The sequence below is a fragment of the Miniopterus schreibersii genome (assembly GCF_964146895.1).
Source record: "Miniopterus schreibersii genome assembly, chromosome: 16".
In the NCBI taxonomy this organism is placed as follows: domain Eukaryota; kingdom Metazoa; phylum Chordata; class Mammalia; order Chiroptera; family Miniopteridae; genus Miniopterus; species Miniopterus schreibersii.
The window spans coordinates 2,627,308-2,639,000 of NC_138116.1; the positions used below are offsets into that span (position 1 = coordinate 2,627,308).

General features: G+C 61.6%; 1 protein-coding gene across 2 annotated transcripts in view; it reads right to left on the reverse strand.

Annotated features, from left to right (window-relative positions):
- SEPTIN9 (septin 9) overlaps positions 1–7,509 on the reverse strand; it is a 118,799-nt gene extending 111,290 nt beyond the window's left edge. For both annotated transcript variants that reach the window (XR_014000474.1, XM_081161044.1), the window contains exon 1: positions 7,468–7,509. Coding sequence is in view for 1 of the 2 variants with exons in the window: in XM_081161044.1 (XP_081017170.1) it covers positions 7,468–7,483 (16 nt within the window). In the remaining variant the exon portion in view is untranslated. The remainder of the gene's footprint in view (positions 1–7,467) is intronic.
- Positions 7,510–11,693: the final 4,184 nt, after the last annotated feature.

Genomic DNA, 11,693 nt, shown 5'->3' on the forward strand with positions numbered 1-11,693 from the left:
AGGGCTGGGTTCAACCAACAACAGGCTTCGCCGGAGACACGGGGGAAACCAAGGAGAACCGGGCCGGTCTTTCCTCTCTGCCGAGAGGTTTCACCAGCAGCAGCAGTAGCTGCGGCTCCTGCCCGGCAGCCCCCTTCGTCCAGGTCCCGTCAGGTGACTCTGGTCCCTGGATTCCAGCAACATGACTTCCTCCCCGGGCTCTCCATGCCAGTCAGAGAGACGGGTCAAAGACTGTAGGCGAGGGGGCTGGTCTTTTCAATGACAAGGACACCCCGGGACATCTCCACGGCGACAAGCAGGTGGATAATCAGAGCAACCGGCATTTGCTGTTCATCAAGCCCCTTCACAAAATGCCACGGCAGGACTCCTGTCTGGGTTTGGGGAAATACCAGGAATTCTGGAAACGGGAGTCATCATGAGCCATATTTTATTAAATTAATTACCTGGGAAATTTCCAGTATCCAGCCAGCGCAGGCCCCACAGCCACGAGCACGGCTGTTGTAACATCTCAGGGTCACGGGGCCACGGCACCAGGCAGAGGCCTAGGTGAGCGGGCCGCTCAAGAGCCTGGCGAGAGGGCAGTTCGGTAAATTAAGGGACAGCCACTCTGAAGGGCCACCCGCGCTATAATTCTGGAACCCACACATGGGAACCGAGTTCAAGTGAAAAAAGCGGACTTAAAAATGGTTTTTAGGTGTCTACCCACGTGCCAAAGGGTCGCAGGTTCGATTCCAGGTCAAGGGCACGTACCTGGGTTGCAGGTGCGATCCCTGGCCCCGGGGATGTGTCTCCAACTGATGTGTCTCTTTCACATCAATGTTTCTCTCTCTCTCCCTCCCTCCCCTTCACTCTGTTTAAAAATCATTGCGGAATAAATACATCCTTTGGTGAGGATTTTTAAAAAGTTTTCTATAGGGAACTGCAGCTCTGAAGACCCGCTGTGGGCCTCGGGTGATGAAACGGAAGGGCGCGGGGAGGCGAGCGGGATTGGGCAGCGGTGCTGTGGCCCGCGGGCTGGAGCGCGGCTCCCTTTCATTTCCTGTTCACATTGTTCGGCCACAAGTCACAACAAAATGATCGACACAGATAAAAGCAGGAGAGATGGAGCAGATGCACAGTGTGTTTTACAAACTTTCCTTCAAAAGAATAAAGGCAAAGGCCTGGCAGCTCGGGTGCCAGCCCCCAGCCACCAGGAAGGCGCTGGCATCCTGGGTGACTCACGCCCCGGAGTCCAGGGTTTGCCACACCTCGGGCCCCCGGGGCCCGGGCAGCGTGATGCCTGCGCTGACAAGAAATCCACCGCCTCCCCCTCTCCAGCCCCACGCTGCGCCACCGCGTGCCCTCGCTGGTTATGCCACCGCCTGGTGCCCCCACGGTGCCCACGCTGGGTCACCTCTGCACAGCACCCCCGGCCCCTAACCCTGGACACACACGCTTGACCCTGTGACTGCACAACTACCGTCAGCATTTACTAGTGAGTTTTGCTAACTACCCCACCCCCTGAGTCCCTCTGGGTGGATCATCCGAGTCCTCAACAGGCTGGCAGACAACAGGGTTTGGGTTTAACCCACTTCCCCATGGCTCCGGTTTCAGGAGAGATTCTCCCACTGGGATCTGGGGCCCGATCCTGGTGGAAACAGGAGGCGCAGTTGCCGGGGAGGCTGTGAAAGCCCCCGGGACGCGGGTCGGATGCCCCTGAAGGACGAGCCCGGGGCGTCCTGCCAGCTCGCCTCTGCCGGGCCCTTCCTGGGAGCCCTGCTCACCGAGAGCCACCCCCACCCGGGCAGACAGTCACCGCCGCCTGCCTTTCAGCCACTGCCCCAACCTGCCTGGCCTGGCCAGGACGAGGGCCCAGGCACGGCTGTCATGGCCGCACCCCCATTTCCCAAGTACAGCCCCGAGGGGGCTGCAGGTTCCAGCCACAGCCTAGGCCTCACCGCACACCCCTAAACTGTCCGGAGGGAGCAAGGCCTCTCCAGGAACCAGACAGAAGATAATGCCACCCTTCCCCCACCATCCATCTTGGGGAGACAAGGCTCCTACCTTGGCCCCACCTCTGAAACCCCAGGCCAGGGAGGGCAGGAGGTGGCAGTCTCCAGGGGGAGTGAGACAAAGGCCTTTCTGGCGCTCCTCACCCCACCCAGCACTTTGGGGGGCCCCTGGGAAGCTAGGGCCCACACAGGCAGGCGGAGTGGCCATTCAGGGTTCCTCTCCCGGACACAAAGGGCTGCTGGGGGCCTCAGGCAGCATCCCTCGAGGATGCCCAGCGACTTGCATTCCTGCCGGAAAGAGCAGGCAACCCGGGCTGCGCGATCATCTTACTCCGCCACCACTGGCCCTGTTCCGTCCTGGAGGCTCGAGGCTGCCAGCAGTCACGCTCCGGGAACCAGGTCAGATTAGGCCCAGAACAAAGCTCAGTTGTCGTATAGCTTCCAAGAGGCCACTGACAGCAAGACTCCCGGGAGCCACCCCTGTGCTGGCAGAGGCTCAATGCCCCCTTCTCGCAGGACTGCAAACAGACCCAGGCCCCGGGTGGACCGACCAGAGATAAGGGAGAGAGAAACTGGGCTGGGCAAAGAGGGCCACGCTCAGCCCCGAGGACCCAGGGCCAGGCCGCCTCCCGGGGCTGTGCTGAGTGCAGCCAGGCGCAGGAAGGACCCGCAGGGCCTGACTCCGCGGTGCCCCGCAGACCTTCTGAAAAGAACGACCGAACCTACAGGGAGAGGGGAAGCAGGCCAGGAACCTGGGCGCCCCAGGCTCAGCTCGGCAGGGCTGCTCCAGCACAGCCTGCAGGCCCCCGGTCCCAGGCCTGACTGTGGCTCCCCTCCCTCTCCCCAGGGCCTGCGGCCACCTGGACAGACACCCTCCAGTCTCTGCTTCTGGACCAGCTAACATCCGGCAGCTGCCATGGGACTCTGGTCAAGGTCTCTCAGGAGACCCAGTCCCAGCATGATGTGGGCTGTGACCTTGTGTGCTCCACGGTGGTCCCCAGGGGGCCTCACCTCACCACTTGTACCCACTGATCCCCTATAATTCCCTCGCAACGCTTAGGCCAGGGTGTCCCAAAGCCATTGCCGCAACAAGCAGAGGCACAGGAGCTCAGCGTGTCGGCTCCCTCCCCGCCCAAAGGCTCACACTCCTCAGGCTCAGGCCTTTCTCGGCAGCCTCCCCTCCCCCAGGCCACCAGCTGGGTCCGCCCAGGAACATGTGCTCCTGCTCCTGGCTCCCAGGCTGGGCCCTGCATGGTTGTGCCCTGAACCCTTCGTATCAAGTACATCTTAAGCAAACTGCAGAGCCCACGCCACGCTGCCCATGGACAAACAGCATGGGAAACCAGGTCCGGCCCTGGGGGCCCATCCACAGGCACCTGGGAAGGGCGGGAGAGTCTCAGAGGAAGCTGGCCAAGGAGACCATCAGTGGGAGAAGGGAGTGCCTCCTTGCTGCTGTTGGGGTCCTTGGGGACTCAGGTGAGATGTCCACTACTGACATCCACCTGGGAGCTCCATGCATTTCCGCCTGGATGTGGGCTCTTGACCACTGCTCCGAAACGACCGTCCCATGTCCCCCCTGCACTTGTCCCAGCCTGAACACACAGCAGGTTTGAGGAGGAAGGTGGGCTGTCTCACACTCAGGTGCGTGGCCAGGTGCTGGCACTGGGCTCTCAGAACCCCGCTGGGCAGGCTGGGGAGATGCTGACAGGCAGGTGACTGGTCTGGGGTGAGCAGGGAGGGTGGGCAGACCCCAGGCCTGAGAGTGTCTCCCTGCTCTGCACCAGGCCGGGAGAGGTTGGCCCCAGGGACCAGGCTCAGCAGCTGCCCCAGGATTGGGGGGCCTCGGGCACCCACAGGGTCCATGACCCTGGGCATGAGTCCAACAGAGCCACTGACTCACTGCACGCGGTGGCTCTTTCTCTCCACCCAGGTCCGTGCATAAGCCAGAGCAGGCCGGCTTGGACAGGACAGGACAGGACAGGACAAGAGGCAACGAGACCGGATGTGTGTGGGGGCAGAGAGGGGGCACAGAAGAGGAAGAAACTCTGCCTCGCACCCCAAGGGGTCAGCTCGCTGAGGAAGTTCCCCTTCCTTCCCACGAGTCAGCTTCCGAGACTGGGTGGGCAGAGGTGGTGGGGCAGCGGGCATAGCCTTCCCTGGGGTGCAGCCTCCAGCCCTGCCTGGCCCCCAGAGCAGTCGCTATGGCACAGAGCTCTGTGACCTTTGGTAGGTACAGATTCCAGGTACCCCTGTGGAATCTCCTGAAAGCCTCCAAAAATCTCAGAATAATTACCACATGCACACGCCGACCAATCCCTGCCCCTGCTCCCATTTCTTTGGCTCTCGGGCCTCAGGTAAGTGTCCCCCATGCCACTGAGGTTCCCCAGGGGAGCCCGGGACACCAAAGGGCAAGTTGTGGGGGACCCAGCATGTGCAATGAGAAGCCCCAAATTCAGAACACCAGAGAATCAAGGGGTTCAGCTGTAGCCACTCCCACCGAAGGGCTGGGGGAGAAGCGGGGGCCACACTCCTGGCCTCCGAACCAGCACAGGTGCGGGGAGGGCGCCGGCAGCTCCCTGGCGTCTGGCAAAGGCGGCGGGCAACACGCGGCCTCCTCAGCCCCCTCCCGCTGATGAGAGTGAAGACAGCGGCTACCGAGTTACGGGGCAGGCATTTCGTACCCTTTTGAGTATGAACTCACTTAATCTTCACAGAGAATTAGCACCGTCCCAGTTTAACAAATGAGACGCAGGAGCTGAGCACCTTGCCCCACACCCGGAGGTGCACACCCAGGAGCCCGCACCATGTGGGCCACACTGCCTGGTGCCTGCATCGTTAGCTCGGGCCTATGGGAATGGCAGGCGAGGTGGGTCCAGGAAAAGTGAGCCCACTGGAGCTGCCGGTGAGAGCCTGCCCCAAGCACCCGCCTAGGGTCCCACAGCCCCCCCTGGGCCGTCGCTTTGTCCCCACCTGGAGGCACCTACTCAACCTTTCTTATTCCACAAGGCCCCGTTCAATGTTGCCTCCCCCAAACCTCCCATCAGGCCCACAGTTCCTCCTTCTAGCACATTCTGTATCATTGGGAGCCTTACTGCGTGGGTGGCAGGGGTGTGAAGAGCCAGCACCTCACCTGCGTCCTGCCTCAGGTGCAAGCTCCCTGCAAGCAAGGCCCACAGCGTAGCCCCAGCTGCACCTGCCCAACACGGTGTGTGCTCAGTGAGAGCATAGAGACCGAGGCACTGGGGATCCCCCCCAAAACATAGTATTTAAATTTCCCTCTTCACAGAGACTCATGAGTGCTCAACCCAGCTCCATGAGGACATTATAATTATGCAATTTATTCTCAAGCCCGTCAATAGGTCCAGAAGCAGTAGTCCCACCCAGTCCAGGCGAAAACCAAAGCCTTCCTGGTTGTCCTTGGATTTCGATGCGGGACTTAACCCTGTTCGCTGCTTTGCTCTATGTCATGGCAGCGACGCTCTGTAGAGGTCAGTCTGACTTCTGCGACGTGTCCCTAATCAGGTGGGGGCACCGAGAAAACTGGAGCACACTCAGAATGAGGCCAAGAGGCCCTCGCCCGGCAGGCCCCCTCCAGCCTCACCCCACACACTGGGACAGAGGGACCCAGCACGCCTTGGCCCCCTGCCAGGAGGGGGGCAACCTGGAAGTGGTCCAAGCCCTCCTGGCTCTCTCCTCCAAGGCCCCGCCCTTTCAGTAAACACAGGCGCTGGGAGGCCTCTCCTGCAGGAGCTGGTTCCTACTCCCCCCTATAAACTCTACTTCCACCCACTGCAGGAAGACTCATCTTTTTTTTTTAAACCTGGGGGAGGGAATAGGTGTGGAGAGGAGACATGAAGCCTGTGGCACAGGCCCTCTGGCATGTCACCATTCCCCCGTTCCCCCAGAAAAGGCCAAGGACCTATGACCTGGGGCGGGGGCACCATCCAGCGGGTGGTGAAGTGCAGGGAGCCAAGGGCAAGAACAAACCACCATCCCAGGGAAGGGGCCGCCCGCGCAGCGATGCCCACAACCATCTCAAGTATTCGGAGCATGTTGGGGAGGAAGAGAGGCCAAGCACCAAACCCCAGCATGTGCCACCTGGAAGCCCCCTCCTCCTGCGTTACACCAACACGCCTGCCCGAGTGCCTGAGACAAGGCTGTGCTCGGGGTCCTGAAGGGCCCTGCTGTTTGCAACGAGGGGCGAAAGCTGAAATCCTAAGCCGCTGACCCAGAAAGTACTTTAGGGGAAGTTCTGAAGGACCCTCGTTGAGACGAGTTTGTCTTTATCACTCGGTTTGGTTCCTGAGTGTGGAAAGCAGGAGGAGACCGAGAAATGGCCCAAATGGCCTCTGAAGCTCCAACCAAGTCCCATGATTCTGTCCTCTTATCAATAAAAATTAATTCATGAGTCCTTGGCAGGAAATTTTATGTCCAAATAGATTAAGGGGGAGGCCCATAAAGTCTGCAGGATGAGCAGGAGAGGAGATGTGTTTGTTTTTGACGACTGAGAGAACAAAGGATTCTTAGAAGAAAAACCACAAAGAAAAAAAGGAAGAAAGAATGGGCGTCGGAATTACCCTTCACCTGCCCTCCCAGGCCTGTGGCCTCAGTTTGCCCGTCTGTGAAATGGGACTTCAAAGTGCCCAAAAGAAAAAGGCTTATACACAAAGGGCCCTGAGCGCAGCCGGCCAGGCCCCCTGCGCCTGTGTGACGTCAGACCTGCTGAACCTGCCCGCAGGCGGGCGGCACCCCGAGATCCAACAGATGAACCGGGGCGCAAGCTCGGGGCCGCGGGGGGTGGTCCCGTGGGCGACCTTCCGGTGCTCCGCGGCGCAGAGGAATTTACCCGAAAAAGACTGCGGCCCAGACCTCCAGGCTGGAGGCTGAACCCAAGAAAACCTGCCACTGAGCCGTCCTACACGCGCACACGCGCGCACACGCGCACACACACGCACAAGCACACACGCGCGCACACACGCACACGCGCATACACACGCGCGCACACGCGCACACACGCACACGCGCGCACACGCACACGCGCGCACACGCGCACGGGGACCGAAGCGCCCCGCCCGCGGCTCCTGGAGAGTCAGCGACTCCGGCGAGGGAGCAGGGGCCCGGAGGGCGAGCCGGGGGGACGCGCAGCGGGCGGCGCTGGCCCCCAGCGACCGGGACCCAGGGCCGACGTCAGAGGCGGGGGCCAGCCGCGCGGGGGTCAGCGCGCTCGGGCGCCAGGACTCCCCCGCCCCCGGCACTGGCGCGAAGGGGGGCGCTAAGTCCGTCGAGGGGCGCACTGCCTGGGGGCCCCTCGGTCCCCATCGGGTGGGGGCTGCGTTCACTGGCCCCGCGCGCCAAAGCTCCCTAGGAGCCCCGGGGCCCGCCCGGCTCCCCGGCCACCGCGCCCCCCGCGCCCCCTCGGCTCGGGGGACGGATCGGCCCGGGACGCCGCCCTCTCCCGCCCGGGCGCGGCGCCCACCTGAGTACTTCTTCATGGTGCGTCCGGCCGCCGCTCCCAGGAACTGCGGCGAGGCCCGGGCGCGGGCGCCCAGGTCGCTAATCCCGGGCAGCTGTGGGCGGGCTGGACACCGGGGGAGGGGGCGGCCCTGGCCCCGCCCCGCCCCGCCCCGCCCCGCCCCGCCCCGCCCCGCGGAGGTGCGCGCGGAGCCCGGGGCGCGCTACACCTGGGGGCCCCGCGCGCCCGCGCCGCCCAGGTCGCCGGGAAGGTGCGTCCCCGGCGTCCCGCACCGCGCCCCCTGCTCCGCCCTGCGCGTCCCCGCGGCCCCCGCACCGCAGCCGGACGCAGGTGGTCCGAACGCGGGCTTAGCGCCCGGCCCCGCGCGCCGGCGCCGCACCCATCCCCCGGGCGCCAATGGCTTGTGCCCGGGCTCCGCTGCCACTTTCCCTTTCGGAGCCCGGGCGGGGCGGGGCGGGGCGGGGCCTGCCAGGTGGCAGCGGCTGGAGGAACGAGCGCGGGGAGCGGCCGCGCGGCCCCGGGGCTGGGCGGTGGCGCAGCGGGCACGGCCCGGGGGTCGGAGCCCCGCACCGGTCAGCCGGCCGGGGCAGGACGGGCGAGGGACGGTGCCCGCCCCGCTGGCTCCTCTGCTGAGCCGGCGCCTCGCTTCCTCACCTGTGAAATGGGCGCGTGGGGCCAGGTGGTCATTGCTGGTCCCTCCGCCCAGCTGCCCCTCGCGCCGCCCTGAGCGCGGCCGGGTCTCCGCGTGGAAGCGCGTGTTCCCGACGCGGCGGTGGGGGACTGTGCATTCCCTGGCAAAACTGTGCCGAATTCTATGTGTATCCTCGTAGAAAGTTTCCATAATAAACGGTGTTTTATGTACAGAGGGGAGATGAAGTTTGCCCAGAGGGTGGTGTCAGAGTTTTACTGAGGTGATGCCAACAGGCTGTTTTACGACTGAGTGGGAACTTGCCAGGGAGCCAAGGTGATGGGAAGGCGGGAAGGCGTCGGCGAGCCTCCGAGGCTCAATGTGTGAGCCAGGGGGTGCACACGGTGGGCACTTCCAGGTTTGCCAGCCCAGACCCCCAGATGAAGAAAGCGGTGCGAGGCACTGGGCAGGCGCACACCGATTCTCAGTAAGGGCACAGCGCCGCCTTCCCCCGCCCACACCCCAAATAGCACCCAGGACGCAGGCAGTGCCACCCAGAACCTCTCTTCCCGCTTCCTCCCCTTGACTCTCCTTGGAGGTCCACGAGCATTCTCCTTTCTTGCCACAGCTGGGAGCCGAGGCGCATGGAGCTCAGCTGGTCTGTCGGTCCCACCAGCTCCCCTTCTAAGAAATCTGTCCAGCCACGGCCCTGCAGAGCAGCAGCCCGGCTTCCTGACCTTCCCCATGCCCTGGCCAGAGCTGATTGGACCAGAGTGGGCGCAGACTCCACCTGGCGCACCCCCAACCCCTTATCTAGGCCGAGGGAGGGAAGGGGTCTGACCAGGGGAGCAGCCACAGGCCCGGGGAGTGGAGACGAATTGTGAACAGCTGTGCTTGGATTCCGGGATGTCCACAGGGGCCCACGCACACACCCTATGCACACACCCCCATGCACACACACCCCACGCACCTGCCCCCTAGGCACACCCCCAGGTGCCACTTGCGCCAGTCCTGTGCACATGTTGCTCTTGCCAAGCCAGAGGCTTAGCCGTGCTCTGATTCAGGCCACTAAGCACAATGATTCCCCCCTGACACTGATGCCTGTGGTTCCCAAATCCAGCCACCTTCCAGGAATCCGTGTAATGGGCACATTGCTGTTCATTTTACTTAGCTCAAGTCAGAGGTGCCCTGGTGCACACCCATCCGTTGAGGAGACGGGTCCCGGAGTCAGGGTCCCCCTCTGGGCACTCGGTTTGGTCGGCCCCTCTCCATGGGTACAGGATCGTCAGCAATGAATGTTTACAGCACTTGGAGATGGTATGTGGGGAAAATGATAACAGTGAGGTCTTAGCTCTGGCTCTGGTGGAGGTTGTGCCTCCCAGAGGACTGGAAACAAAGATTACACCAACATGTAAAGGTACGTTATCTCAGATGCTCAGAGACAAGAGACAACTTTCAAGGTAAAGGCTGACCTTTGTGAAGGAAGCTGCGGGCCTAGGACGTGACTACCCTCTATGACCCATGTTTAGTTAGGAATTTTTTTAAAAATATGTCTGTATTGATTTCAGAGAGAGGAAGGGAGAGGGAGAGAGCGAGAAACATCAATGATGAGAGAGTCATGGATCGGCTGCCTCCTGCACGCCCCCGACTGGGGATCGAGTCCGCAACCCGGGCATGTGCCCTGACCGGGAATCGAACATCGACCTCCTGGATCCTAGGTCGATGCTCAACCGCTGAGCCACGCTGGCCAGGGCAAGTTAGGAATTTTCACATTCAGATAACCCTGTGTGGTTACTTTGGCCTCCCCTGAGCTTGTCAGGTGTAGCATGTGGCCCCTTTTTTGTCCACAAGGCAAAACCGCGGGGACAGTAACCAGAGGTGGCCGGGAGCTGGGGGAGAGGGAGGCATGAACAGGTGGAGCTCCGGACTTTCAGGCAGGGAAGCTACCCGGTGTGACACTGAGATGGTGGACCCATGTCATTAGACATTTGTCAAATAGAACATATAACACCACTATTATTTTTTTTAAAAAAAGCTTGTGGGTAAGGTTTTTATCTCATGGAGCAGATTTTAAATTAATAGGCAGTCCCCATGTTTTCAAAGGATTTTGTTTCTTGGCCTAAATGGGGTAAGGTCAGAACAGAGTGAACCGAGGCTTTTGGATTCTGCCTTTGGGAAGAAGGAAGCAGACCCAGAAAGCTCCTCCGTGCAAACTCAGACTTCTCATGAAAAAGGAAGTATGACTCGGCGGACAGGGTCACAGGGCCGGAGAGCCCAGGCCAGGACTTGAAGACCCGCCCCCTGGAGTCCCATCTGCACCCGACTTGATCTCCATGACCAGGTCCTGCTCCCCGAATCTGAGCCCCAAATCATGAAGGACGGGTCTTGAGGGTTCCTGGGGTCGGGCTAGCATAGTTTGCATGTGGGAGGGATGTGTCTGAACATATTTTCCAAAAGTGGCCAGAAGGCTGTCTCCCATCCCTCCCAGAGCCACCAAGGAAGAGTCTGACCACCCTGAGGCCTCCGTGCTGTGGGCGTGTACTTGTTAGCTGCTGCTGCGTGACAAATTATTCCTCACTTGGTGGCTTAAAATGAGGCATGTTCACCATCTCACGGTTCCTGTGGTCAGGAACCTGCGCTTGGCTCAGCCGGGCTCTCGGCTTCAGAGTCCCTCACAGACGGCGGCCAACTCATCCGAAGGCTCGACTGGGAAGAATCCAGGTCCAAGCTCATTTGCTTGTCGGCAGAATCCAGCTCCTTGGAGGCTCTTAGACTGAAGGCCTCTACTTTCGGCAGCTAGAACTGACTTCCTTGCCACGGGGGACTCCCCCCGTCGCGCCATGTCCATCAAAGCCAGCAGGGAGGACAGTCTGCTGACAAGTCGAAATGGTTCATCTTTAATCTGACTGTGGCCCAGCCAGCGTGGTTCAGTGGTCGAGGGTCAACCCATGAACCAGGAGATCACGGTTTGATTCCCGGTCAGGGCACCTGCCCCGGTTGCGGGCTCATCCCCAGATCCCCAGTGAGGGGTGTGCAGGAGGCAGCCGATCCATGACTCTCTCATCATGGATGTTTCTCTCTCTCTCCCTCTCCTTTCCTCTCTCTGAAATCAATAAAGACGTATTTTAAAAATAATAGTAATCTGCCTGTGGAAGTGGCAGACCATGAATCCAGGAGGCAGGGTCACCGGGACCAGCTTAGAAGCCGCCCCGCACAGGAGGCCACCGTGGGGAGTGGGTCACAGTGCTGGACTTTGAGCCTCTCCAGTCCCGAAGCCAGAGAGGTAAGCAAGCGAGCCTTGGTGGGGTCCCCATGCAACGTACCTTCTCGAACCGTCCGCGGGTCTGAGACGTCCTGCTCCGGCCAGTCCCTGCCCCCGCCCCTGCTGAGCTCTGCTGCCCCTGCTCCCTTTCTCTCTTTCCTCCGTCAGCCCCCTGCCAGTCCTTTCCCCAGCGGTCCCCCGGGCTCCGGGGCCTGATGGTCAGACTCGGCTTCGACAGGCCAACCAGAACAACTGCCCCGTCCTCGGACCCGGGGGGGGCCCGGTCACCGGCGTGTGCGGCCACCTTTGTTCCTTCGATTGGCTCGGCCGCTGGCTCCC